This window comes from Eurytemora carolleeae, unplaced genomic scaffold (genome assembly GCF_000591075.1).
Source record: "Eurytemora carolleeae unplaced genomic scaffold, Eaff_2.0 scaffold875, whole genome shotgun sequence".
NCBI lineage: Eukaryota > Metazoa > Arthropoda > Copepoda > Calanoida > Temoridae > Eurytemora > Eurytemora carolleeae.
The window spans coordinates 100,335-126,762 of record NW_019396839.1 but is presented as its reverse complement, the minus strand read 5'-3'; the positions used below and the strand labels follow the sequence as shown (position 1 = coordinate 126,762).

General features: G+C 31.5%; 1 protein-coding gene and 2 long non-coding RNA genes across 4 annotated transcripts; 2 read left to right on the top strand and 1 right to left on the bottom strand.

The window, feature by feature from the left end:
- Positions 1-3,546: 3,546 nt before the first annotated feature.
- Positions 3,547-8,845, bottom strand: LOC111709261 (innexin inx3). Of its 2 annotated transcripts, none has more exons than XM_023482887.1 (5): positions 8,756-8,815; positions 8,293-8,344; positions 7,049-7,119; positions 5,504-5,567; positions 3,547-3,792 (listed from the first exon to the last, which is right to left on the bottom strand). In XM_023482887.1, exons 2-5 carry the CDS (start codon positions 8,341-8,343, stop codon positions 3,643-3,645), a joined length of 336 nt encoding a protein of 111 aa, XP_023338655.1. In that variant the 5' UTR covers position 8,344; positions 8,756-8,815; the 3' UTR covers positions 3,547-3,642. The 2 variants fall into 2 exon arrangements, with proteins under 2 accessions (XP_023338655.1, XP_023338654.1); XM_023482886.1 differs by having other exon boundaries at positions 3,549-3,792; positions 8,293-8,348; positions 8,756-8,845.
- Positions 8,846-9,970: 1,125 nt separating this feature from the next.
- LOC111709263 (uncharacterized) lies at positions 9,971-11,251 on the top strand. The gene is made up of 2 exons (XR_002766821.1): positions 9,971-10,078; positions 10,951-11,251. It is a non-coding gene; the product is annotated as an uncharacterized LOC111709263 (long non-coding RNA).
- Positions 11,252-12,993: 1,742 nt separating this feature from the next.
- On the top strand, positions 12,994-18,476 carry LOC111709262 (uncharacterized). Its single transcript, XR_002766820.1, has 2 exons — positions 12,994-13,035; positions 15,848-18,476. It is a non-coding gene; the product is annotated as an uncharacterized LOC111709262 (long non-coding RNA).
- Positions 18,477-26,428: the final 7,952 nt, after the last annotated feature.

Here is a 26,428-nt window from a genome sequence, read left to right as displayed (position 1 = left end):
TTTTTTTTTTGATTAAATTAAATTATGATTAAGTTGGCATAAATGCTCTTAAATATCAACAACAAGACATTGTGCACTAGATTTAGAAATCCTCCAAAATTCTGTAAAAAATCTGTGTAGATTACTGTATGCACAACAACAACAACAATAAAGCCCATTAGGTTATTATCAGAATTTTGTAGTACGTTCTTTTTATGTCCAAACGTAAACTCGTATTAGAATAAAGGAGTTCTTGTAAAGCTATTTATATATAAAGGTTTTCCACAATTATTGTTTGGAGAAAATGTTTATTTTATTCCCCTCGCTTTCCAAAATGTTACTCTTTTATAATCGTCTCTTCCATTTTCTGTTTTGCAGCCGACAATATTCTTCTAGTTGGTTTCTTTGCCCTGAAAACCCATTTTCTGAATATTTTTAAAACAATTATAAGAATTTAAAATTAGAAATCTAAAATTCTAATTTCTTGGTGCAGATGTCTCTTGGCGTGAATTAAGCACTTACATAAAATTTGAAATATATACAGGGTGTCTCAAAAAACGGGATATAAGGGTCTATACAGACTCGTTTATAATCGAATTTTCAAGATTGAGAACATTTTTAAAATCTACAATTTCATACATTAAATAAGTCCAATTTTAGGCGTGTAGATCTAAATATAACAATTTTATAGGCTTTTAAAGATTCCAACTGGAGTGAGAAATTTTGTAAAAATAAGATTATCTTCGTCTGCACAATTTTTTATAAGAGTCTACAGACTTGTTTGTAATCGGATTTTCATCGGATTGAGACCGTTAATGATATCTACCTACAATTACCGATTTATAAAATCCAATTTTAGGCTTGTAGATCTAAAATTGTACGCAGTCTTAAAAATGGTCTCAATCTTGAAAATCCGATGACAAACGAGTCTGTGGACCCTTATTCCCCGTTTTTTGAGACACATTGTAGATTGTTATGTTATGTTAATTGGGTGTATTATCTGTTTTAGGCCTTGATTTTTTAATATTAACAACCAAAGGAATTGATTCTTTACAACAAGCTTTGATTTTTAAATTCCTATATCTTTGCAACCCAGTGTCGTAGACCTTAGATATTTCAAACTAAGAATTCTGTCAGATTAAATAATCTTAATTTGGAATATCAAGAGTTTACACCGTCAAGTTGCACAGGTATAGGAACTATAAAATTTGAATTTGTGGCAAAGACTCAACTCCTTTGTTTTCAAATGTAATAAAAGAATTGAGTCTTTGTTACAAACTCAAATGTTCTGATCTTTGTAACCTAATGGTGTAAACCTTTGATAATTTAAACTTAGAGCAATTGATCTAACTGAATTTATAGGTTTAAAATATCTAAGGTCTGTGACAATGGGTTGCAAAGATTTAGGAATTAGAAAATCAGAGTGTTATGGCAAAGACCTAATTTCTGAACATACACACAACTCACCACACAAAAATATAAATATATAGATAGTATAATGCATACATGAATAAGAAAATAAAATCTAAGTAGATTTACAAGCTTAAATATACAGGTAGGTGGCATATGAAATATTCTTTTCCTTCTACAAATAAAGGATAGAAAGGATGGAAAGGATGAAAAGGATGGAAAGGATGGAAAGGATGGAAAGGATGGAAAGGATGGAAAGGATGGAAAGGATGGAAAGGATGGAAAGGATGGAAAGAATGGAAAGGATGGAAAGGACGGAAAGGATGGAAAGAATGGAAAGGATGGAAAGGACAGAAAGGATGGAAAGAATGGAAAGGATGGAAAGAATGGAAAGGATGGAAAGGACGGAAAGGATGGAAAGAATGGAAAGGATGGAAAGGACGGAAAGGATGGAAAGAATGGAAAGGATGGAAAGGATGGAAAGGATGGAAAGGATGGAAAGGATGGAAAGGGCGGAAAGGACGGAAAGGATGGAAAGGATGGAAAGGGTGGAAAGGATGGAAAGGATAGAAAGGATGGAAAGGACGGAAAGGATGAAAAGGATGTACTGTCTTGTAGTTTTCTATAATAATTAGAATAAAATAATTTGATTTTCTGTTCTGGAATGTGTGTGACTGCTTACTTTTAAAATGATTAAATATTGAAGAGACTTCTGGGTCGCTTCGTCCCCCTTTCCTGTTGCTCTCAAAGTCGGCCTTTTCAATCATTTTCAAATTTTGGCGGATTTTTCTTTAGAATTGGTGCATTTTCAAAAAAATGTTCCAAAATTTTTTTCTTCCAATTTTGACGTTCCATGAACCATCCCTTGGTCTTATGAGTTCCCACAAAAAAATTGGGCCTGATCGGTTTAGCCGTTTTGACGTTTATCGTTAAGAAACAAACAAACAAGCAGACACCCAAGCAAAGTATAGATTGAAAATACGGAGGGTAAATCTGTATAATTGTAGCGGGTGCATGATAAGAAGTATTTTGTCTGTTACAATAAGAAACCATATGTTAAAATGAAGCAAATATTACTGCTTGTAAGAATAGCATCAAATACTGCTGCGTGTAAGAACAGATAAAGCAAATATTACTGCTTATATGAACAGAAGCAAATACTAATGCTTGTTAGAACATATGAAGCAAATATTATTGTTAGTAATTATAGAAACAAATTTTACTTCTTGTAAGAATAGAAGCAAATATTACTGCTTACAAGAACAGACACTAATATTACTGCTTGTAAGAATAGAAGCTAATATTACTGCTTGTAAGAAAAAAAAATTTAACAGCTTTATAAGAATAGAAGCAACTAATACTAATTATAAGAAAACTTAGAAGCAAACATTACAGTATTATTAACTTTTGTTCTTAAAAGCAGTAATATTTGCTTCTACTCTTACAAGCAGTAATATTTGCTTCTATACGTATAAGCAGTAATGCTCGCTTCATCTGTTCTTATAAGCAGTAAGATTTGCTTCTATTCTTATAAGCAGTAATTATTGCTTCATCTGTTCTTATAAGCAGTAAGATTTGCTTCTATTCTTATAAGCAGTAATTATTGCTTCATCTGTTCTTATAAGCTGTAGTTCAAGCTAATGGTCGTGGGATGCAGATGAGCCTAGTCGCGGGATGCAGATGAGCCCTTTTAAGCAGTAAAAGTTGCTTCTTTTTTTACAAGCAGTAAGATTTGCTTCTATTCTTATATGCAGTAATTATTGCTTCATCTGTTCTTATAAGCTGCAAGATTAGCATCTTATTCTTACAAGCAGTAGTTCAAGCTAATAGCTGCGGGATGCAGATGAGCCCTTATAAGCAGTATATTTGTATGAATAGTCCCTGCACAAAATGCTGCTTATCTAAATCTTATCGGGTTGAGATGTCAGCTTATCGGGTTGAGATGTCATCTTATCGGAAATAACGTTTAAGCAGTCTAATGTACTTGTAACATTTTCTCTTCTGATAAGCAGTCTGGTATGCATATATATGTATGTAACAGTATACTACCTGCAGGTGGTCTAGGTATAGTGAATGTAGTCTGTATATAACAGTATACTACCTGCATGTGGTCCATGTGTAGTGAATGTACTCTGTATATAGCAGTATACTACCTGCATGTGGTCCATGTATAGTGAATGTACTCTGTATATAACAGTATACTACCTGCATGTGGTCCAGGTATAGTGATTGTACTCTGTATATAACAGTATACTACCTGCAGGTGGTCCATGTATAGTGAATGTACTCTGTATATAACAGTGTACTACCTGCATGTGGTCCAGGTATAGTGAATGTACTCTGTATATAACAGTATGAGTTAATTACTCCAACGGGAATGTTCCAATCATCAGAGGGCCCACTCTAGAATAAAATAATCTCTGAGGGACGGGAATTCAAGTAACTGTAAAAATAATTGCAGGTCGCTTTATTTTCTGGTTTTTTAGAAAACATTTGAAGGATTTAATCGTTGAGACTGGCCTCAGTAAACTTAGTAATGAATATTGTATTTGCATGATGTATGATATTGTCTAAATATTTTTACCACGTGAACGAACATTCGAAGATTTATTAGTTCTTTATAAGTTTTGCACTTTAGTCTAGATATTCAAATTACGTGACTTATACGACTTAAACTTAGCTTAATCAAATATGTTAATTATAATGTTTGTTTACAGATTATGAAGATAGAATTAGACTTTAAGAATTCGATCTCACAAAGCTTAATCTGAGGAGCATTAAGTTTGTTTACATTAGTCCCAGAAACTGCAGTACACTTAAATTGAGTGTTCGCGAAAAATGAAAGGGGGTATAGGCTTAATGCGATAAAAAAGCGCTTTTGATCGCTGCTAATCTTACTTCTATCTGTTGCGTCTATATGGAGAAAATTGTTAAAGACGTCTCATACCGAATAACTTAGCGCCCATACAAATTGAGAAAATTGCAACATACTACTTAGACCGTAAAAAATCAATTTAATTTCAAACAAATCATTTCGATATTACAACCTACAGTCATCGATTATCTTTTGCCACATTTGTATATAGTTTATATTTTATAATATTTTCTAATTAATTAATTTATTTCTCTTGTCGCTTGCGCAACTATCTAAGAATGCCGCACACCACTCACAATTTTCGAAATCCGTTGAAAACGTTTTCTAAATTATAAAATATAAACTATATACAAATGTGGCGAAAGATAATCGATGACTATAGGTTGTAATATCTGAATGATTTGTTTGAAATTAAATAGATTTTTTACGGTCTAAGTAGTATGTTGCAATTTTTGATTTTGTTGTGTGATGAATTGCATTCAGAATACTTTGTGTTTGCTGTATAATAATGAATAGTAAGCTGTAGATTTGGAATTTAAAAGGTAAGATTTGAAATCTAGATTTTCTGTTTTCTTGGGGATTTTATCAGTTTTATCAATGTCCATTGTCCTTATAAAGTATGTTTAAAGTGGAACACACATGTTTTTATCAAATATATTCGCAATATAAACATATAGGCTTTAGATAAAACAGTTTTCAAATTGAATAAACAAATTAAAATCAGCATTGAATGTAGAATGTGCTGATCGATTTGCTCTAGCAAATAGCCATGTCTTAAAACAAGTATTGTTGAAATCAGCATTTTGATTTTAGAAATTTAAAAAATGAACATTTTTAAAATGTTAAGTTTCTAATAAATTGTTAAAATTTTGATCAAAATTTATATTTTCAAAAGATTTAAATGTCAATTTAAGGTTGACATTGATCAATAACAAATTCGAAAGGAAAATATTATTTTAGAAACTAACCATGGATTAGGTTTACAATCTTTACCCATAAAACTGTTGATAAAGGAGACAAAGGCCAAGCTGGTGTACTGAAGTTATGATTTGAATAATCTAATGACCATAAAACAGCAGGTGTACACGGTATACATACGTACAGACCCTCTTAATACTTCCAATCTACCATGGTTTAACTATTATTTACAACAGTAGCAAATACAAATTTGTTAAATATCGTTTTCCTATTTCAAAGTTTTATAGGTCTCACTTTCGAGGAATACATGAAGTAACTAACCATAGCACAGGTTATATTCGCTCCATTACCAATCCATTCCAGAGAGGTCACCAGCACACAACAACTAAATGTTTATCACTTATAGTAAAACTTTCAAAACATTTTATTTGTTTTTATCTGAAACCTCGTTTAAGTTCTCCTACATTATTCTTATTAAAGTAGTAATCTTTAAGCTTGTTTCTGTCTGTTTGTCTGTTTTGATGTTCAAGCATGAATCATGAACCCCTTAACCGATTTGACTCAAATTTAGATTGGGTGGAATTTATAGAACCACGCGAAGTTTTTAGTCTCTGGCTTAAAAATTCTAAGTTGAGTGGGTTGACTTTTTAAACAAAACTTAGTTTTCATCCAGGCTATTAAAAAAAATAGAAATGAAAAAAATAAAGAATATTTTCGTCAATTTTAGTCTATTGTGAGTAGATGAAAACGTCGTTTTTTTAGCTTGAAAAGTGTTCAATTCTGGTTATTTCTCCATGGTTTTCCTGCAGTAGAAATTGTGGAGAAACCAAAATTGAAAATAATCAGATTTAACAATTATAAACAAAGATATTTGACAAAGCTTTAAATAGTATCAATGTAAATAGGGCATCATGCCATCTTTACATGGAGGGCCACTTGAAAGTACGCTAACTTAAGTAACTTAAAACTATGAATAACTTAAAATCCAAGTTTTTATAGATTTAAATGTTTAATTGTAAATATTAAATCGTATTCTGCAGTTTTCAGGATTGAACTCTAGAACCCTGACACATCTGATTATAAAGCTGATAAAATATACAACTTTCTAACTTTTAGAAATATTTTCTTCATTAATTCTTTCATTAAACTAAAATCTTGAAATTAAAAGAGCAACCGAGGGGAATAGCAAAGTTGAGAAAATGCAACATATTTAGGACCCAGCCAGTACAGTTATGGAACAAAACGACCACTATTAGAATATATATAATATATTAAAATGTCCAACATGAGAACCAACATACAAGTTACAACACTTTGCTTTAAAACAACATAAAATACATTAAATGATTGCTTAAATATAATTTTCCTAATCCTCACTTTTATGAGTCCCATCAGTATATGAATATTTTGTGTAATGATATTAGCTTAACCATAGAAAATGTATAATGATATTAGCTTTACCATAGAAAAAGTATAGTAATATTATCTTTACCATATTTCGTGCAATGATGTTAGCTTTACCATAGAAAAAGTATATTTTGTGTAATGATATTAGCTTTACCATAGAAAAAGTATATTTTGTGCAATGATATTAGCTTTACCATAGAAAAAGTATATTTTTGTAATGATATTTGATTTACCATAGAAAAAGTATATTTTGTGTAATGATATTAGCTTTACCATAGAAAAAGTATATTTTGTATAATGATATTAGCTTTACCATAGAAAATGTATATTTTGTCTAATGATATTAGATTTACCATAGAAAAAGTATATGTTGTGTAATTAGCTTTACCATAGAAAAAGTATATTTTGTGTAATGATATTAGTTTTATCATAGAAAATGTGTAATGATATTAGCTTTACCATAGAAAAAGAAGTGTTGTAGCTCTATAGTGCAGAACAGAAATGGGTCCTTCAGTTTTAGCCCAACCGATCTAAACACCAAACAAAAATAATTATACTTCATTATAATGAGATAAAAAGCCCACATTTTACTGGCGATACAGGATATATTTGCCATTTTGGAAATAAAGCATCTTCAAACAGCCTGAAATTTTTAAATTGTTTTAATTTCGTTGATTTTCGAATTTTCTGGAATAGGACTGCATGAGTTGAATTTTGAAAAATATTCTTTTTTTAAACCTAGTTGACTTTTTATCAAGTAATCCTTGAATCATGACATTTGATACTTTTTTGATATCCTTAGGTTTATTCGACAAAACATCTTGATAAGTAAAACTTTAGAAAATTAAACCAAATTAAATTAAAATTAACGCACGGAACATACCATCCAATCGTCGTTGTATATATCAATATAATGAAGACGACAATCAATTTTAATTTTGATTTTTACCGAGCTTTCAAACAGCATGGATACACATAAACATGGAAATAAAGAGAAGCTGTAAATTGCAAACTTGGAAAAAGCTTTTTAATAATAAAAATTAGATTGAAAAGTCTTCAGTATTGAAATAAAAGTTGACCACTGTAGAATGCAAACAAAATACAAAACCAGAAGTATTATTTTCTTAACCAGTCATTTATCATAGTTTATATGCAATGGCTTTGAAAATGTATTTAACCACATGCTTGCATAAATGGCAGCATTAGACATTAAACGAAATAAAATAAAATAAAATAAACTTAATATTTTGGTCTGAAGTTGTAAAAAACAAACAAGCAAAATTCAACTAATGGTTGTTTATTATGCATTGTACATCAACGCAGAAAACCATTTCACATAATATGCCAGTTAGAAGCATAACTTTTGGCCAAATTTCAGTTTCAGACAAAGGAATTGAGTCTTTGCCACAAACTCTGATTTTCTAATCACTATAACTTTGGAACCAAATGTTGTAGACCTTAGATATTTCAAGCTATGAATTCTGTTAGATTAAATAATCTGAGTTTGAAATATCAAATGTTTACAACATCGAGTTCTATAGATATTGAGGTTTAAATATTTGATTTTGTTCCAAAGACTCAATTCCTTTGTTTAGACATTTGAAATTCAAGGAGACATAATCGTTCCAAATAGAAATTAATGAAATTAGAAATTGACCAAATCCTGTTTTGAAACTAATATCTTCTGAATTTGTTAGCTTTACCTTTTTCCCAATAGGAACAGTATTCTTTACTGCAGAGAAGAGGCCCAGCATCCTGACTAGTCAGCAATCAGTCAATCAATCAATCGGTCAATCAATCAGTCAATAATCAGTCAATTAATCAGTCAGTTAATCAGTCAATTAATCAGTCAATTAATCAGTCAATTAATCTGTCAATCAATTAGTTATAAATCAATTAATTAGCCAATCAATCAGTCGATCAGGCAATACATCCTCAATCAAAAAATAAATCAACCAATCAAACACACCATCAATTGATGAATTACTCACTCTATCAAACAATATTTTAAAGGAACATTGTTAACGGTTATTAAAAACATCATGCTATTTCAATAGTTTGATATTATGAAATGTTAGTGTTTCTTTTCAAAAAATGATCTATTTTCTTTCTTAAAGTTGTGAAAAATCTAAACAGACAATCATTAATTATAAAATTGATATGTTCCTAATTATCTAGCTGATCTGTATCATGTAGGTTACAAAGATACTTCTCTATAACTAAACGAAGAATCGTTGGATCAATGTAAACATCTTTAATATCATCTTTAATATAAACATTGAAACCAGTTTTAACAGAGCTCAGGAAAACTTTAAACTAACATTAACATTTTTATTTTAATGATTGGAATTTTTCTGACAGAATAATTCTGTACCAGGATTCTAGTTTGGTGTGGTGCACCTTCCTAAACTTCTATTCTTAAGTTGGTGCACCCTTCTAAGTTTCTATTCTAGTGTGGTGCACCATCCTAGATACTATTCTAGTGTGTTGCACCCTCCATGATTCTTTTCCAGTGTGGTGCATCCTCCTTAGATTCTATTCTAGTATGATGAACCCTCCTAAGCTTATATTCTAGTGTGGTGCACCTTTCTTAGTTTTTTGTTTGTTTTTAGCACCTTCCCTAGCTTCAATTCAAGTATGGTGCACCCTCCTTAGATTTTATTCTAGTATGGTGAACCCTCCTTAGATTTTATTCTAGTATGGTAAACCTTCCTTAGATTTTATTTTTGTTGTGCACAAATTATGCAGCTTTCAATTACAATGACGCATTTTTAATAATTTTTCAAAATAGAAAAAAAAGAATGTGCATTTAATTAAATCGAAGCAAACCAATTCAATAGTTTATTATGTTGCGTGGTTGATCTTTGCAAAGCTTTCTTCCTTTAAATATTTATTTAACCTTATACTTCGATCTGATTAAGCTGTTAAAGGGTAGAATAGATTTATTCGGTTATTCTAAGAATTTTGCAATAAATAACAGTGTTATCTTATATTTTCAAAAAAAATGATTCTATTGATAAGATGTTTGCGGTTTTCTGAACACATACTTTGGAGGATTATCTAGTGTCAGCCATTTTTTTTATATTTATCTAAATACATCATAAATTTATACCTTATAGATTGCAGCTAGATATATTAGGGGGGGGGGGTGGTAGGGGTGGGAGTGTGAAATGGGAGCTTATATATTTTAAAGCGCAGTATATAAAGTGTATGAATATGAAACCTTCTGGATTAAATGCATTTTTCTAATTCTTTTGATTTGAACTAAAATAGAAACAAAACTCAAATATATTAAAATTCTAATCCTTTTTATCAAATCAAATATAATTCATCATTAATTCTGAAGAAATTGCCCTTTTATTATCGAATTATAATCTTCAAAATTATTTCACCCCTCGCAATGTTGGTATAAAACCGGAGCTTGCCTCTGAGAAGCTCTAGTTGGGATCTGTACAGCAGAGAACAAACATATCAACATGGATTCACAGGGTAAATATATTCAACCCTTTGGTATTTTATGTTTTTAATTTAAATGTTCAATATTATCCAATTATATATCCAATATTAAAACTATAACATATTCTCAATTTAAGTTTTTTGATCTTTTGAAATCTGTTTCTCGTTTTACATAAACTGTCGTCATCTTCACTGCAGCACAGTTGGAGAAATCCGAACATATTGTTATTAATACCGAAATATATCAAGAGCATTTGAAGCATTAAAAGATTATTATAGATATAAGATTGTATGAGATATCCCTAATATCATGAATTTAAGATTGTATGAGATATCCCTAATATCATGGATATAAGATTGTATGAGATATCCTTAATATCATGAATTTAAGATTGTATGAGATATCCCTAATATCATGAATTTAAGATTGTATAAGACATCCTTAATATTATGTTCCTTGTTACGAAACAATTACAAAATGTTAGATTTTTTCTCTTAAATTGTACACAAATACAGTTTATGGTAATATTTTCAGAGCTGATAGCAATTGGGATTGAATCGGTTTGTCAATTCAATTTATACTTCTTCCAATATAATACATTTATTGCCTAATAATTTTTTGTATTTTAAATATTATAAAACTAAAGGGAACGGATTAGAATGTAATACAAAATTTTTCTTTAATATTCAAATCGGATATTTACTTACCACCACGTTAGGTTAGGATAGGAATCAATTAACTTTTTACCTCGAATTATTTTGGCATTAGTTACAAATTCTAAGTTTTGAACTTCTGCATGACTTTTCATAATTTTGAAAAAGACGACATTATCAATTCCACTGTTTTCTGATAACCGCTGTAGTTTTGGGAAAAATATGAAATTGATCGGAATTTTATTTTTTAGATTGCAATTGTGGCGCGAAGACTGGAGGAGAATGCAAATGTGCAGATTGTAAATGCACAAACTGTGCATGCAAAAACTGTCCCAAGAAGAGCTAAATTCAGCACACCAGCTGTACAATGCACATATCTCATCAACTTCATCTCTGATGCAGCCTAATATGTGTACTGCCGAACTTATCTCATGTACAAAAATTCCTCCTGGATTGTACAAATAAATTTGCATGTACGTTGCACGTACAAATATTGGCAGACATATTTAAAAATATTTTGATTAGATTAAATAAAATTTTCGAAAATTTCCATCATATTAGTTATTTAGAAAATATTCCTTTTTGGTTCGCAATTTTTCTATTTGACAATATATTATATAGTTGCACTCTTAGTTTAACTACGATACCTAACCAGTCACTCCCTTTAAAGTTTTTTTTTCAAATTCTAAATAAGTAGATATATGTCTGAATGAAATGCAGAAGAAAATGAAAACTATCTTAGAAAGAAATTTTCCAAATTCTCAATTACTTCCTGAATTGGAATCCAATTGGAATGGGCTGTTGTGGGCTAAGAATAAAAATAATGAGAATTAAAGAGATTGTCGCCGTGTTATTATAATTGACCACATTTAAAGAATTTAATATCCGACTCACAACTGCACTCTTTAGACATTTATCAAAGTATATGCAAGGAAGATATATTGTTTTTTTTTCTGGAAAAGTGTTGAATTCTGGCAGTTTGCCTCTTTGTCTCTGCTGCAAAAATAAGTTTTAGCACAGACGAAGGATTAAGGGGCACCATGCATTTTTTATTTCTAATTCAAAATCCGACGAAAATGGGTTAAAAGACTTTATATATCAACTTTATTATTTTAGAATAAATTTCCTAATAAGTGTATAATTACAAATACGAAATATCTTGAAAGTTTAATTATCTTATTGATTATATATTCATCATTTATATTTGTCTAAAGCAAAATTACATTAAACAATATAAAAGTTTACAAACTAATACTCTTTTCTCTGGATATCGCATTTTATAATTGACAGGGTTTGCCAAAAAACAGGTGCAATACAAGACTTTTAGCATGAGTATAGTTTAGTTATTCAGAGATGGTTCTTCTTGGTCCCAGTTTAGTGTTTTTCGTTTTCAAAAAATGTGGTATGATGACAGCACTGCCTGCAAGGCTTGATAGATTTTCGCACATTGCTTTGAAACTACACTGGATTTGCAGAACTTATGTGGTTTCTTTAGATTTGCCTTATTTGATGGTGAGATATATCCTCTTGAGCCGATTTCAAAAGGGTGAACAGACACATTCCTAGTTGTTATATATATGATAAAATGTTCATATTTGTTCATCTTTTGAGCGTTGGCATTATTGATATTTGTTTTTATTTGTAAAATATTGTTGCTTTTTCCAGGTTCAACAGCGTTTAATTATGCATTCTAAACTTATCAAAAAGTACCATTGTAAATTGCGCATTGCAATCTCGGCCATGCAGGGTCACTTGCAGTTAAGCCTACAGTCACCTAAAGATAAATCTAATGATATCCTGTAATCTCTTCAGTGACCTTAGTGTACTGTGTAGTGTTGCACTGCATGGGAGTTAGTTTTTCAAGCTTAAAATAGGTTTACTTTTTCTTTGAGGTTCAAATTTCTGTGGTTTACCCTTCAAAAATTTAATGAATAATAATAAACAAATCTTTTAAACACTATTTATAGAACCATCAAGACAATGTTTTTTGGCGAAATTATATCTTTTACTATTTGAAAACTTTTTTAGGTGAAGTGAAGAATGAGAAATAAAGTAAAAATTATACAGGAATCTAATTAGATGGTTAGGAACATATTTCTCAAAAGAAATTTGTCAATAAATCAATGCTAAAATCGATTTTTTCGTTTTCATTATTAAATTGAATTTCTTATTTTCTTTGAATTTAGTCGCAGATTTCTTTAAATTCTTCAAATGTCGTCTTTTCTATAAAATAATTCTAGAAATTCTGCAAAACATCTTTGTGAATAATGAGAAACCAGAATAATGAGAAAATAGAAACTAATAATTGAACAAGATTACTTATTTTCGAGGATAAGGTAAATTTTTATTTTTTAAACATGTTCCTATACTACACATGACGTCTGTAGTTTATTGTAGAACTTTTTACATTTTATGTCGTCGTTTTTTAATAATTAAAAAAAAACTAATTCTGAAAACGTATCCACCCCCAAAGTAGGAGTTTTGAACGTCGAATTTGCGCTCAAACTCAGGATTTACAGATCTTTAAAAAGTTTAATATGTCTCAAATGAATCCGAAAGAAGTTTTCCACAACACTGCATACTCAGTTCAATTACCTTACATAGCCGGTCACTCCCTTTATATTCAAGTTTGTTTTTAGCATTTTCTAATATTTACAATTTGTTCATTATTAGTTTTTGGTTAAACCATTTATGCGTATTTAAAATGGTCACGTGCCAGGAATGTAAATGAGTGCGCATAAAATTCTTAATACTGATGCGTAGCAGAATCCTTCACCACGCTTCAGGGAATTCCTGGTCACACGCGGAAAATAGATTAACTGCGACACTTTAGTTATTTTCTTTGTCAAACTGCGCAGAATTAAATCCAAAATATTGCGTTTGATATTTGTAGACCAAATAAACATTGCTATACAACTGGCGAAAATACAAACCAAAAATAATTTAAAGGATGGTTCTAAGAAATGTCAAATTTTCAACAATTATTCAAATATTGCTGAATGTAAATACTATCTGACTCATATCTAACAAAATTTAAGAAGAATGTTACTTTATGTTGATTTTGGCTCCGCGCTGCTCCAACATAATTTGTACGATGAAAGTTCGACATTTTTTGTCTCTCACCAGATACCTGACCAAAAAAATCGCCTCTTACAGAGACGACCTCCTCGGCACACCACACCTTTTTTCTCCCGACCACAGCTGACGTCACAATTCACCATTATTTCGTCCCGAGTATTCCTTTTTTCGTCCGGCACTGTTTACATTCTTTTTTAAAGTACTTTACATTATTGTATTCGAATTTTGAGCCACGTCATGTTGTATAAAATGTTTTAAAATATTTTATCCTGTTTATTTTTTTAAAGAAGAACATCTTATGAATGTACAATTCATGTAAATTTTATTTCAGAATACCTCGAGCAAATCAAAACCACTTGCTATGCTCTTACCAAAATTATGTTAATTTTTAGTTGTAGATGATAAAAATCGCAGCGATTATCATTTAAAAGTTGCAGTTTAGGAGTAAAAGAAAATAACAGAAAAGTGTGTGGCCCGGACGAAAAATAGGTATAGTCCGACGACAATAGGTATTTTCGTTTTGTGCAAAATTGGGCTTCAACATCGATTTATTTTTCAAAATCAAATCATAATGAATAACATGACGTTGCCTAAATTTGAAAAAAAAACTTGTTTTAGGAAATACACATATACATTTGATAACACAAAAGCAACGTCCGACCAAAAAAAGGTGTGGTCGAGAGAAATTATGGTGACGATGGTTGTGGTGCGGAGTAAAAATGTTGTGGTGTGCCTTCCCCGCTCGTTTTGTGCAGATACCAAACGTACCCTGTAAATAAATTACGTATATCAGATATCTGTAAAAACAAATAGTCATTTTTAAAATTGATTTTCTTAACTTAATCTCTATCTAAAGTTTATGAGATTAAAACCAATAATTCCTCATCTCTGAGGTGCATGAAACCTGTGACCAATATATTAATCAAACTTGAGACGGATTTCATTAATAACTCAAGAATTCTCAAAATTAAATCCGTTTCACTTGTGAGTTTTCTGAAAACAGAAACCAAAATTTTCTTAATATTTAAGATTCCCACTAACAAAGAAATCAAAATTTAAAAAGTTTGAAACGTAGTTCACGCTTTTATGATGCCATTTTATATACAATTTAGAATTCTATCATTTTATGCAAGTAGGTACAGGGTGTCCCACGAAACATGACAGTATGCAGGACGACTTGAATGTCGTCTTGATTTTTGATATAATTTGCTGCGTTTATTTGTCAATCTAATTTTAGAAGTAAATTTCTAGAGATAATAATCACAAAATTTCCCTTGTCCTGCCATTTCCAAAATGTGGTCTGCCTTTTTTGTGCTTTCAATATTGCCCGAGAAATGAAGAATTTCGTTCAGATTTCGACAATTTTGCTTTTATTTAACAAAATTGAAGTCTGAACCAAACTCTTTATATCTCCGGTAATATTGAAAGCACAAAAAACGCAGACCACTTTTTGGAAATGCCCGGGCTAGGAGAATTATGTGATAATTGTTTCAAGAATCATGCATGTTAAAGTAGATAGAAGACTAAATGTCACAAATAAATTCAAATACCAAAGACGACTTTCAAGTCGTCTTCCTATTGTCATGTTTCGTGGGACACCCTGTATATTCCAAATTTTCTATAAACATGAGAAGATGAGAGAATTGAAAGAGTATCTTAGATTTCCTATTTTTCTAAGTTAAAAGAACAATATCAAGATGATAAAGGTACAGTCATAACCAGTAAACTCCGAGATAGGAAGACGACTTTGAAGCAATACTTAAGTGTTTTTGATGATTTTAGAAAGCAAATAGTTTTACTAGACACTTATTAAATCACAAATCAAGGGAAATGGGTCTGTTTAAACTGATCAATTTCTGTTTCCCGTGCTTATTGGACTATCTAATGTCATAATTTATGCTAAAAGTTGTCTTTCTATTCCAAAGTTTTATGGTTATTACTGTATTTAAAGCTGAATACGCTTTTTCTATCTTTCAAACTGACGGTCATATTAAATAATGACAATTATCTGGCAACCTTAAGGTTGTTCATAAATTTCTAGGTAAATTGGCAATTAGGATATTGGTTTAGAATATTGAAGATCTCCTTGAAAAAGACGACATCTTATCACCGACATTCAACATCCAGGTACTAGAGGTACTTGTTGTTTATAACAAATATTAAAGGGGGTGTTTGCTGGATTTAAAAGGGGTATTTTATTTTTTGCAATTTTTACTACTCCAAATATCATTCTGGCCTCTAATAATAGTTAACTAGGGAACTCAGGAAAACCACGGGAATGTTTATTACTTGGTTTTTAGATTATAGGTTAAGTGGGTCTACTTTTATTGGGATAAATAGAAAAAATCGTAATTTACGACTAAGCGCGGGTAAACGGCGGGAGTAACTATGAGTACCAGCTGTGCAAAGCTGGGTTCTCAAGCTGTAAGTATTATATATATATATATTGTAAAAGAACTGAACCTCTTCTGTAATGTAACCTAAAATCTTACGAAAGTGAAAAAACTCGTCTGAAAAGGCGACATTTACAGCCTTCAAAGGATTTTACATAAATCTTAAATTTAAGGCATTACGAAAGTAAAGCTGTTCTGTAACCAAACATGTTCTATATAGTGCGTCTATTTGATGGATTATCCGAGAGCAGAGATGTTTTTAGTTTTATTCTGGAGAACAAACTATTCCTAGTTTTCTTACATATTTTTACTAAAGCAAAAATTAAATTGCTTTGTAATACAGCAAATTTGATTTCTCACTAACTCATTTACAAGATTTTTGTTAAAAAATTGCAACCCTTTTTACTTCCAAAAATAGTCATTTTACATTTAGACAAAGTCTACAATTTTACGATTTTCAATTGTTGTGTAAGCATGGAGAGAGGCTTACTTGTACAGAGTGTCCCAAAAAACATGGGAATTCAGTGACGAATTCGATATCGTCTTTGTTATGAATTAGCATTGTGTTACCTAATTTTAAAATTGTAAATGAACTGCAGTCAACAATAGCAGTGGATCGTATGATAAGTCGCCTCATGTAGAGAGATTTATCCGTTAAAAGATGCCAGCCCAGAAAACATGCTTTTAACGCATGATTTGAACGCGTGGAAACCCAAAACCACCGTTGACCCAGGAATTCCATTTCAAATTCAAGCCAATAGGCTAGAAACACGACTTGACACGAGAGAGAAGGAAATAGGATCAGCCTGGGAATATAGTAATCACGAAGGGTCGGAAGACAGAAGATTAACTCGTCAAACTGTATATGAAAGAAATTCATAACAGTTTCTAACTCTAAGTGAATAGTTAAAAGAAATCTCCAGGCTCCATCTTGAAACTCCTTCTCATGCCCTTAGGAGTTTAAGGAAGGATGGAGATTATGGAGAAAAAACTACTAGTTTACCGAGGACAGAGGCTTAGAACCTCCGAGGACGGAGGTTTAGAATCTCCGAGGACGGAAGCTTAGAACCTCCGAGGACGGAGGTTTAGAATCTCCGAGGACGGAAGCTTAGAACCTCCGAGGACGGAGGTTTAGAATCTCCGAGGACGGAAGCTTAGAACCTCCGAGGACGGAGGTCTAGAATCTCCGAGGACGGAGGTTTAGAATCTCCGAGGACGGAGACTTAGAACCTCCGAGGACGGAGGCTTTGAATCTCCGAGGACCGAGGTTTAGGGGAATGGAGTCCCAGAACCTCAGAGGTTCGATGATGTGGAACCAGAGGTTCCAGCCTCCAAGATTGGAGGTTTAGACTTCATAGAATATGAGTTGGGAACCTTCAATATCCCACGCATAATCTGAATTATGGATTTTTCTCTAACCAATCAGAATGAACTCTAAACAACTTTTTGAATATTTGTTTTTCCTTTTTTTCTAAATAGGAAAATCTTGAATGAATGCTAGGTATATAAGCTTTACTTGACTCACTTTAGAGTCAGTTCATATAATCCATTTGGATAAGTTAATTCAACAGTTAAGATTTCATTCAAGAACTCCATTGTTGTAAGTACTTTTTCTTTGTAAATTAATATTTGCTATCTTTGATAACTATTATCCAGAAAGTTTATAATTTTGCACTCTAGTTGTCTGTCCTTTTAATATCTCAGCTTAACAAATAGATATCTTTATAGATTTGTGTTGAATGTAAAACCTATAATTATATGTATATATATATATTCCCATACCGCTGTAATTGTGACTCTAACTGTACAATGAGAACCTTGAATATTTAATAAATGCACTTTCTTTTTTATATCATCTATTCAGGATTATTTAATCAAAACTTTTTGAATTATTAGTAAGGTGAAATAAAGTTTATCAGATATCTGAATTTAAGGGCGGATCTTTGAGATATTTAACAAGGGGTTTAAGTCTTTCAACAGTGATATAAATTAGGATTATCCAGGAGATTTGGTCTGAGACAGTAATATTATTATTTTCATAGTTGCGTGGCGCTTTTATTTAATTCCATCTAATAAAAGTTTATGGCGAGCATTCTAGTGGAATTCAGAAGACCTTGAGAAGATATAACCACATTATTAGAAAAAAAAGGTTAATTTTTTTGGTACATTTTTGAGAAGAAAGTACAGCTGGTACAAAACGAGACAAATGAAAAGTGGAGAGTCTGCCAGAGAACTCCGACTTTCAATGATTTAATAGTATCATTTTATTTGTTCTTTTTTTATATTGTAAATACATTTTTCTTATACATTGTAGATTTACTCACATCAGCTACAGGCTTTAGATTTTATTTATTTCATACAAAGTTTACATAGTAACAGTTTATGATGCTTAAAGGGACTGTAAAGGAAAAATGAAAGGGGGTATAGGCTAAAAGCTAATCACTTTAGCTCTTGATCGCGACCCATGAAAGTTTTATCTTATGTTCCTGGCTCAAGAAATGGATAAAAAACTGTGTTTAAAATTATACGAAAATTCATATCTGTAAAATTTTGAAAATCTGAAACTTAAATCACGTGACCTGAACTATCACCAATGGCAGAGTAGTATACTGGTCACGTGTCTCTGCCAGTATCACGTGACCACTTTACTGCACTGCCATTGGTGGAATTTCTGGTCAAGTATACAAATATAAAATTAGAATTGGAGTAAATGTAAGTTACAATTAGCTTTCTCTTGGATATCATCGTTTTCAGATTGGTTGCTTACTTGCTGAATTTGATCTTTAAATTTGACAAAGTTGTATATCAATTTCTCGAGACAGGAACATCAGATATAACTTTCATGGGTCGCGATCAAGAGCTAAAGTGATTAGCTTTCAGCCTATATCCCCTTTCATTTTTCCTTTACAGTCCCTTTAATTGTCGGGACTTCGGTTAATCCCATAAAGCTATTGAATAGGATTAGGATTACAACATTTAAGCAATTTCATATGTTTAATTGATAACAATATAGTTTTACCAAAAGCTTTAAAATCAACTTATTGAAGGAAAGGGGTCTTTGTGTAAACATGACATGCAATTGCCGTATTCAATATTCGTTGGATTATTTTATTCATAACTGGGTTTATAGATTAATTAAAATAACATATAGAACACTAGAGGTCGTCTTTTTAATATATCAGGGTTTTTCGTTCACAATAAAAATAAGAATAACATTTATGCACAAAGGATAAAATATCATATATTCTCGTGTATTTCATACTTCGATTTATTTGGTGAGAGGGGGGGGACTCAGCACCCATTGGGAACTTAAAAAACACTGGAAACTATTTCATTGATCTAGGGAGGGGGCTAAGCCTTCACAGCCCCCTCCCCGAAATTGTTTAGAAGTACATGTAATATATGACTCTGATATGGATGTCTACTGAAAATTTGAACTTAAACATTTCAAGATTGTTCACTTGTCTAAGAAAACAAAACGAATGTTGTTGTCGGATAGGAACAAGATTCTCAATAATGAACAGATAGACAACGGATCAAAACCGATAATGCAGAAAACTCTTTATTTCCTAAAAAAAAATGAAATGTATAATTATAAATAAATTATTACAATGGTTTACGAATTTTATAATGAAAAGATTCTTACGATCTATTTAAGGATCTGTAGGTTATAACCACATTATTAGAAAAAAAAGGTTAATTTTTTCTCTTTGACAAGTTTTAAATTCTGTTTCTTGGAAAAGTTTGCATTTAAAAATCCCAGGACGATAAACTTCTATGTTTTCTTTGTGAAAACATAAGAAACTAGAAACTTAAAACTTAGAACTGAGTTTTAAACTTGATATCCCTGCATTTTATAACAGTTTTCTGCTTCTCTTTAGACTGTAGCCTTTCACGGTCGGCTCTTTAACCCATATATCAATGTAAAATACATTGAAAGTTAATTTTTGACTAAAAATTTGCGAAATTGTTTAGTTTTAACCGGCCCAAAAAGCCCTTTTCTTAAGCATTATGAAAGTTGAGAAAGATAATAAAATGAGTTATAGTTTAATAAACAAGGCTAAACTGAAGTAAACGAAGTTCAAACTCAAATTAAAACTATGTTTTAAAATAAATATTTAACAATATAAAAAGCATTTTTTCAGTCTTAGTTTTGAATACTAGCCTAGTTTTGTATAAAAGCTTAGTTTTGTATAATAGCTTAGTTTTGTATACTAGCTTAGTTTTGTATACTAGCTTAGTTTTGTATACTAGCTTAGTTTTGTATACTAGCTTAGTTTTGTATACTAGCTTAGTTTTGTATAATAGCTTAGTTTTGTATAATAGCTTAGTTTTCTATACTAGCTTAGTTTTGCATACTAGCTTAGTTTTGTATAATAGCTTAGTTTTGTATACTAGCTTAGTTTTGTATACTAGCTTAAAAGCCTGTCAACTGAACTTTTTCTGTAAATATACAACTTATCAACCTTAAGCATTGAAATTTTTTGTGGTTTTACCGAAGTCCCAATTCAAAGGTATTCAGTCTTTGCCACAATCCTTTTTTCTTTTCAACTCATTTAGGGATTAGAACGAGTGTGTTGCAAGAACTCAATTCCTTTCTGGTAAATCGGGGAAGAGGTTCATGAGTTCTGATCAGATATCCAAACTGACAAACAGAGATTTCTACTCTAAATATAAAAGTTGAATGAGTCTAATTCAATTTAATGTTATTTCTTTGATCAAAGGAAATGAGTTTTTACCACAAACTCTAACTGTTTCCCCCTATATCTCAGCAACCCGATGTTGTAGACCTTTGATGTTTCAAACTATGAATTCTGTTAGATTAAATAGTCTAAGTTTGCGTAGGTTTTTTTTCTAAACTAATATTATATTTCATCGGGCATTCACATCATATTTTATTGGAGATCCACATTATATTACATTGGAGCCCCTTATCATATTTCATTGGAGACCCACATCATATTTGTTGACACAAATAAAAGAACAAAAGGGATATTCCTTAACTTTATTGAATAATAAAATCAAATTTGTTTTAAAATAGTGACCCTTAAAAAGGGGTTATCTAAACGGTTGAAAATGAAATAACATTGAGTATTAGTGTTGAAAGGAATGGAACAGTTGGAGCTTCATGATGGTCAGCTTGCAGGTGTCAGCATCTTGGCAGCAAAGGGTTCACATCTAGGCGACGGTCCTGGAGGGTTTGCAGTCTGTAACATGTGTGGGGAGGAACGATTTGCCTCTCATACCACAGGACATGCGACTGTTTTGTGGATTTGGACATCTGGAGGCTTAGACATTAGCAGCATTCGTTGCTAGAGTAGGCATCTGCAGCAGTATGAAGGAGTTAGTAGTTCCTGATCGGAGGTGTTCACATCTCGACGTTCTAAAGCTAACTGACGCTGTTCTCCACGAGTAGAGGCGGTAAAGGGGGGGGGACATGAGGAGACACATTTGGAGCGGATGTAGTTTTATGTATTGTAAATCTTGCGCGGTCAACTTCGCTACACAGTAGTAATCGTCTTCGTGTTTTCTTGAATTTTTTACAATATTACGTCGGAGAACCACTTCATATTTCATTGGAGACCCACATCATATGTCATTGGAGACCCACATCATAGTTCATTGGAGACCCACATCATATTACTTCGGAGAACCACTTCAAATAAAAAGCCGGAGTCCATATCATATTATATCAAAGACCTACGTACTAAAATTGCATGCTAAAGAGAGAGGTCTCACACTATAAAATATCAAATTCCTCGATAGAAAAAATGAACTGTCGATTTTTGACCCTTAAAAGAGATTGACAATGAAACTTTAAAAACCTGTATGTGGAACAACTAACAATTTTTTTTTTTAATTTTAACAAACAGAAATAAAGTTATTAGTTAAAACGGAACTGATTTAAAATGTATTAATGTGCCTAGCCGGGGCCAGCCCCAACGCAATTATAATAATAATTTTCTCTGAACCCCCTGTTTAGTCCAATAAAAAAATGATTACAAATTGATTAGTTTTTGATTCCGTAGAAACAACATTTCTATTGAATGGACAGAGATTAGAAGACATATTAGATTATTTACTAATTGGACGAGCAGTAATTGGATTTTATAGAAACTCTTCAAGTTTTAGAGAAAAAAGTAAAAATTTATAATCTTTTCAATTTAGACATCGTCGTTCTGGCCATGAAAACAAAAAGATTTTTTTGGTTCAATTGTCCGGTATTTCTTAATATATAAAGTGGTAATCTCTGCCTAAGTTAGAAATCCCTTAATCGTTTGCCTCAAACTTTATATGGGAACTCGGTAGTTAAGCACGGAAATGTTCTTAGCTTGACTTAGTTTAGTTTCCAACTGGGTTACTATGAGCTCGTACTTTATAATTTTAGTTTAATTCTTTATTTTTTCAATCTTTATTGAGAAGTTTTTTTAACGCCTGAAGAAAGCGCAGATTTAATGTTAAAGTTTCTATCTAGAGTTTCTAAGTAGAAGATCTTGATTATATCGTTTTAAGGATTAAAACAAACTTGGGACGCATAAACACTATAGAAGGGGAGGAAGGGGGGAAGGAAGGGGGAGGAAGAGGGTAGGAATAGGAAAAAGGGGGGCGAGGCGGAAATTGTGGGAATTGAAATATTCAATCACTCTAATTTGAGAACCAAAAACTCTGGAATAGGAAGTCGACTTTTAGACTGAGACATGAGATATGAGACACACTAATACAGTGTAAACAGTCACATTTAACCTAATAAGTAATTTTATAAGATGTTTTTCAAAAGTACACTAGCAATTTCTGTTTTTTTTAAATACATAGTTTTAATTTAGGGTTACACTTCATACCTCCTAAACCCAGAAAGCATAGATGATGAATTAATCGCAACACAGATAGAACACTATATGTCGTCTTTTAAAGATTTAGGGATTTTTAATCACAATAACCCTGAGGCAGAAGCCCAAAGGAGTTCTGCGCAGGCAACGCATGCTCTCTCTCTGTCTGGTAATTCATCGCTGCCTGCGTGGAACTCCTTTGGGCTTCAGCCTTAGGATTAATATGAAGGAAAACAGCCTAAAGCTTGAAAAGACGACGTCTAGTGTTCTCTATGTGTTGTTATTAATCTATGCCAGAAAGATATTTTTCATGAAAAGATAATTTATTATTGAACAAAAGAATGAAGGATCCATTTTTCAAATAATTCCATAATATGAATGGATCTGTAGAAAATGCAATCTACGGAAATATTTGGATAAATTGAACCCACAAAACTAGAGGAACAATTTACTTTTTGCATTTATAGTCAGCATGCAAGTCTAAGAATAATTTGCACTAAAAATAGACTGCAGTTTAATGTTGGATACTGTAGATTCACAAGTGCAAGATAAGGGGGTTAGAAGATTCTTTTGTCAAAAAATAAGCTTAACCAGTGCTTACCAATTTCATTTAACCATCAATACTTAAAACATTTTATCTAAGAAATATCAAATGTTTTAATAAAACAATCTTTTTATATATATACAGCTTGACTATTTGTATTCCAGTATGTATCCAATAAACTCCGAAACCGGGTCTAAATTTTTCGAAAAGTCTAAATCTCTATTCTTAACTTTTTTAAAATTTTTAAAAAAAACTTTATCCACTTCCATTAAAATTTGTCTCTGTATACAAGAACGGGATTTTTGTAAAGAGGATAAACAATTATTTTGTATCAACCACAGCCTCACATGATTATATCTGAATATTATGATAATAAGCATTATTTTCAATAGGTATGTAGTGTGGGCCAGCAATTTTATTGATCCATTGCCGGAGTTTTGTTAAACTTTCTTGTAAGTGTATAATTAGTTTCATCTGCATTTTTATTTTTCTCTGTATTATTAGTCATTTAGTGAAAAGTTTGTTTGATAAGTTTCAATCTCGTGACAGTTGACAGTTGTTCTCTCAACATCCATTATAACTTGTTCTCCCCCCTCCCTCTCTAAGTATTCATTATAACTTGTTCTCCCCCACCCTCTCTCCATGGATCCATTATAACTTGTTCTCCCCCCACCCTCTCTCCATGGATCCATTATAACTTGTTCTCTAGTGTTATATTTTGTCTTTAAATTCTGTCCTTTTTAGTGAAAAGTTTGTTTGATAAGTTTCAATCTCGTGACAGTTGACAGTTGTTCTCTCAACATCCATTATAACTTGTTCTCCCCCCTCCCTCTCTAGGATTCATTATAACTTGTTCTTCCCCCACCCTCTCTCCATGGATCCATTATAACTTGTTCTCCCCCCACCCTCTCTCCATGGATCCATTATGGTGGTTATCCTAGTGTTATATTTTGTCTTTAAATTCTGTCCTTTAAACCTTCTATTCTCATCTATATATGGTTCTGAACTATGGAATTATATTAAGAAATTTTAAACTTTTCTGATTGATTGTGTTCCACAAAATATCCGGCCACCATGCACAAGAAGAAAAGAAATTTTAATAAATATTATTTAGAATTAATTCGAATAAAGGTTAGAAGAATACTCCCCATTAAATATTAAAAAGAAAAAAGTCTAGGAGAAAACTTAAACTTCTCGATAAAACCGAATATCTTGTTTTTACAAAAAGTGCAATTTGTGTGCAAAATATGTGTAGCAATATATGTTCAATGTTCAATGTACAGGGTGTCTCATAAAACATGACAGCTTGTGAATAGTTTTAAATGTCTTCTTTAATAGCTTGTTCAGTTCTTTAATACCAAAGATTATAATGAAAGTTATTTTATAGTAAAATTAATTTCAAATTAAAAAATATTTGAGTGAAGACATTTTTTTACGAAATAAACAATAACAAGTCTTTAATATCTAATAAATATTCACCAACTTTCATGCTTCGTGTGACACCCTGTAATGTTTATTGTAAATTGTATGTAACTGATAATAAAAATTGTATTTATTAATATTTAAAAAATATTCTAGGAAAATTGGTTAACATCTCTGGTTTCTCCTTATCAAGAGTTGTCCAGGAACTCAGGTCCAAGAAAACTGAAAGTAAGCAAAAATAGATTAAATCACTAAGATAAAAACATTAAGTGTGTATTGGCAAATAGTTATATTAAAGGAATATACAGGGTTGGCCACTAAACATGATGACGCAAAGGTCTTCTTTGATTTGATATTAACTATCCAAGGCGTGTAAACTTTCCGGAAGGCGCACCACATAATGGAAAGCTTTAAACAAGTTTAACTTTTATAGTACAATATTTGGACAAAGCTATCAAAGATAAAAGACGACTTTTAAATCGTTTCTTAATAATCATAAGAACTGGAACTTTCTGCACTGAAGGTCAAATTGAGAGTATTCATGATTATTTGTAATCAAATCTATCTGAAGTTAGACGCTAATTTACTCTTATTGGTTGATTTGATTTGAATAGATAGACTCAACCAGGAAAGCCAGTCCTGTATACGCCCCTAATTGTAATACGAATTCAAAATCTTTTTAATTTTCAAAGAAAAATCCTGCCATTTTTACAATTTGCCTGTATTTTCCTGGGGGGGGGGGCTGTATTCCATATTGGTTGCTTACTCCCTTATCTCTGGTTGACTGGACACATCACAGTATGCTGAAAATGAGATACAATTGTGTGAATGTGTGTGAAACACCCTATGCAGGTATATATGTAATGATACAGATAATGACATAAATAATAGATGATGTGTGTAATCATATTTCTTGCTCTCACTTCTTAATATGCATACTGTTGATTTAACTAGAAAATATTCATTTTTCATCCAGAGGATTATTGGCGAGAAACTAGACGTCCAATTGAAGTATGCTTCAAAATTGCCTTCCTAGTTCCTTGTACAGCAGGGAAGGGATCATTATAGACAAGAGTGCTTTAGAAACACATTTTAGATATAGACAAGAGTGCTTTAGAGATACATTTTATATATAGACAAGAGTTATTTAGAGACACATTTTATATATAGACAAGAGTGCTTTACAGACACATTTTAGATATACACAAGAGTGATTTACAGACACATTTTAAAGATAGACAAGAGTGATTTAGAGACACATTTTAGATATAGACAAGAGTGATTTAGAGACACATTTTAAAGAGTAACTTTGGGTTACTTTATCACACCTAATATGTACCATTGTAAGGCGGTAAAGTTACTATTGCCCTTATACAACAGGGAATAAAGTAACTAGATCGCCATTCTATTGAAATTTCAAAGTTCACAATGTGGACGCAATAACTACAATTTCATAAATTATATT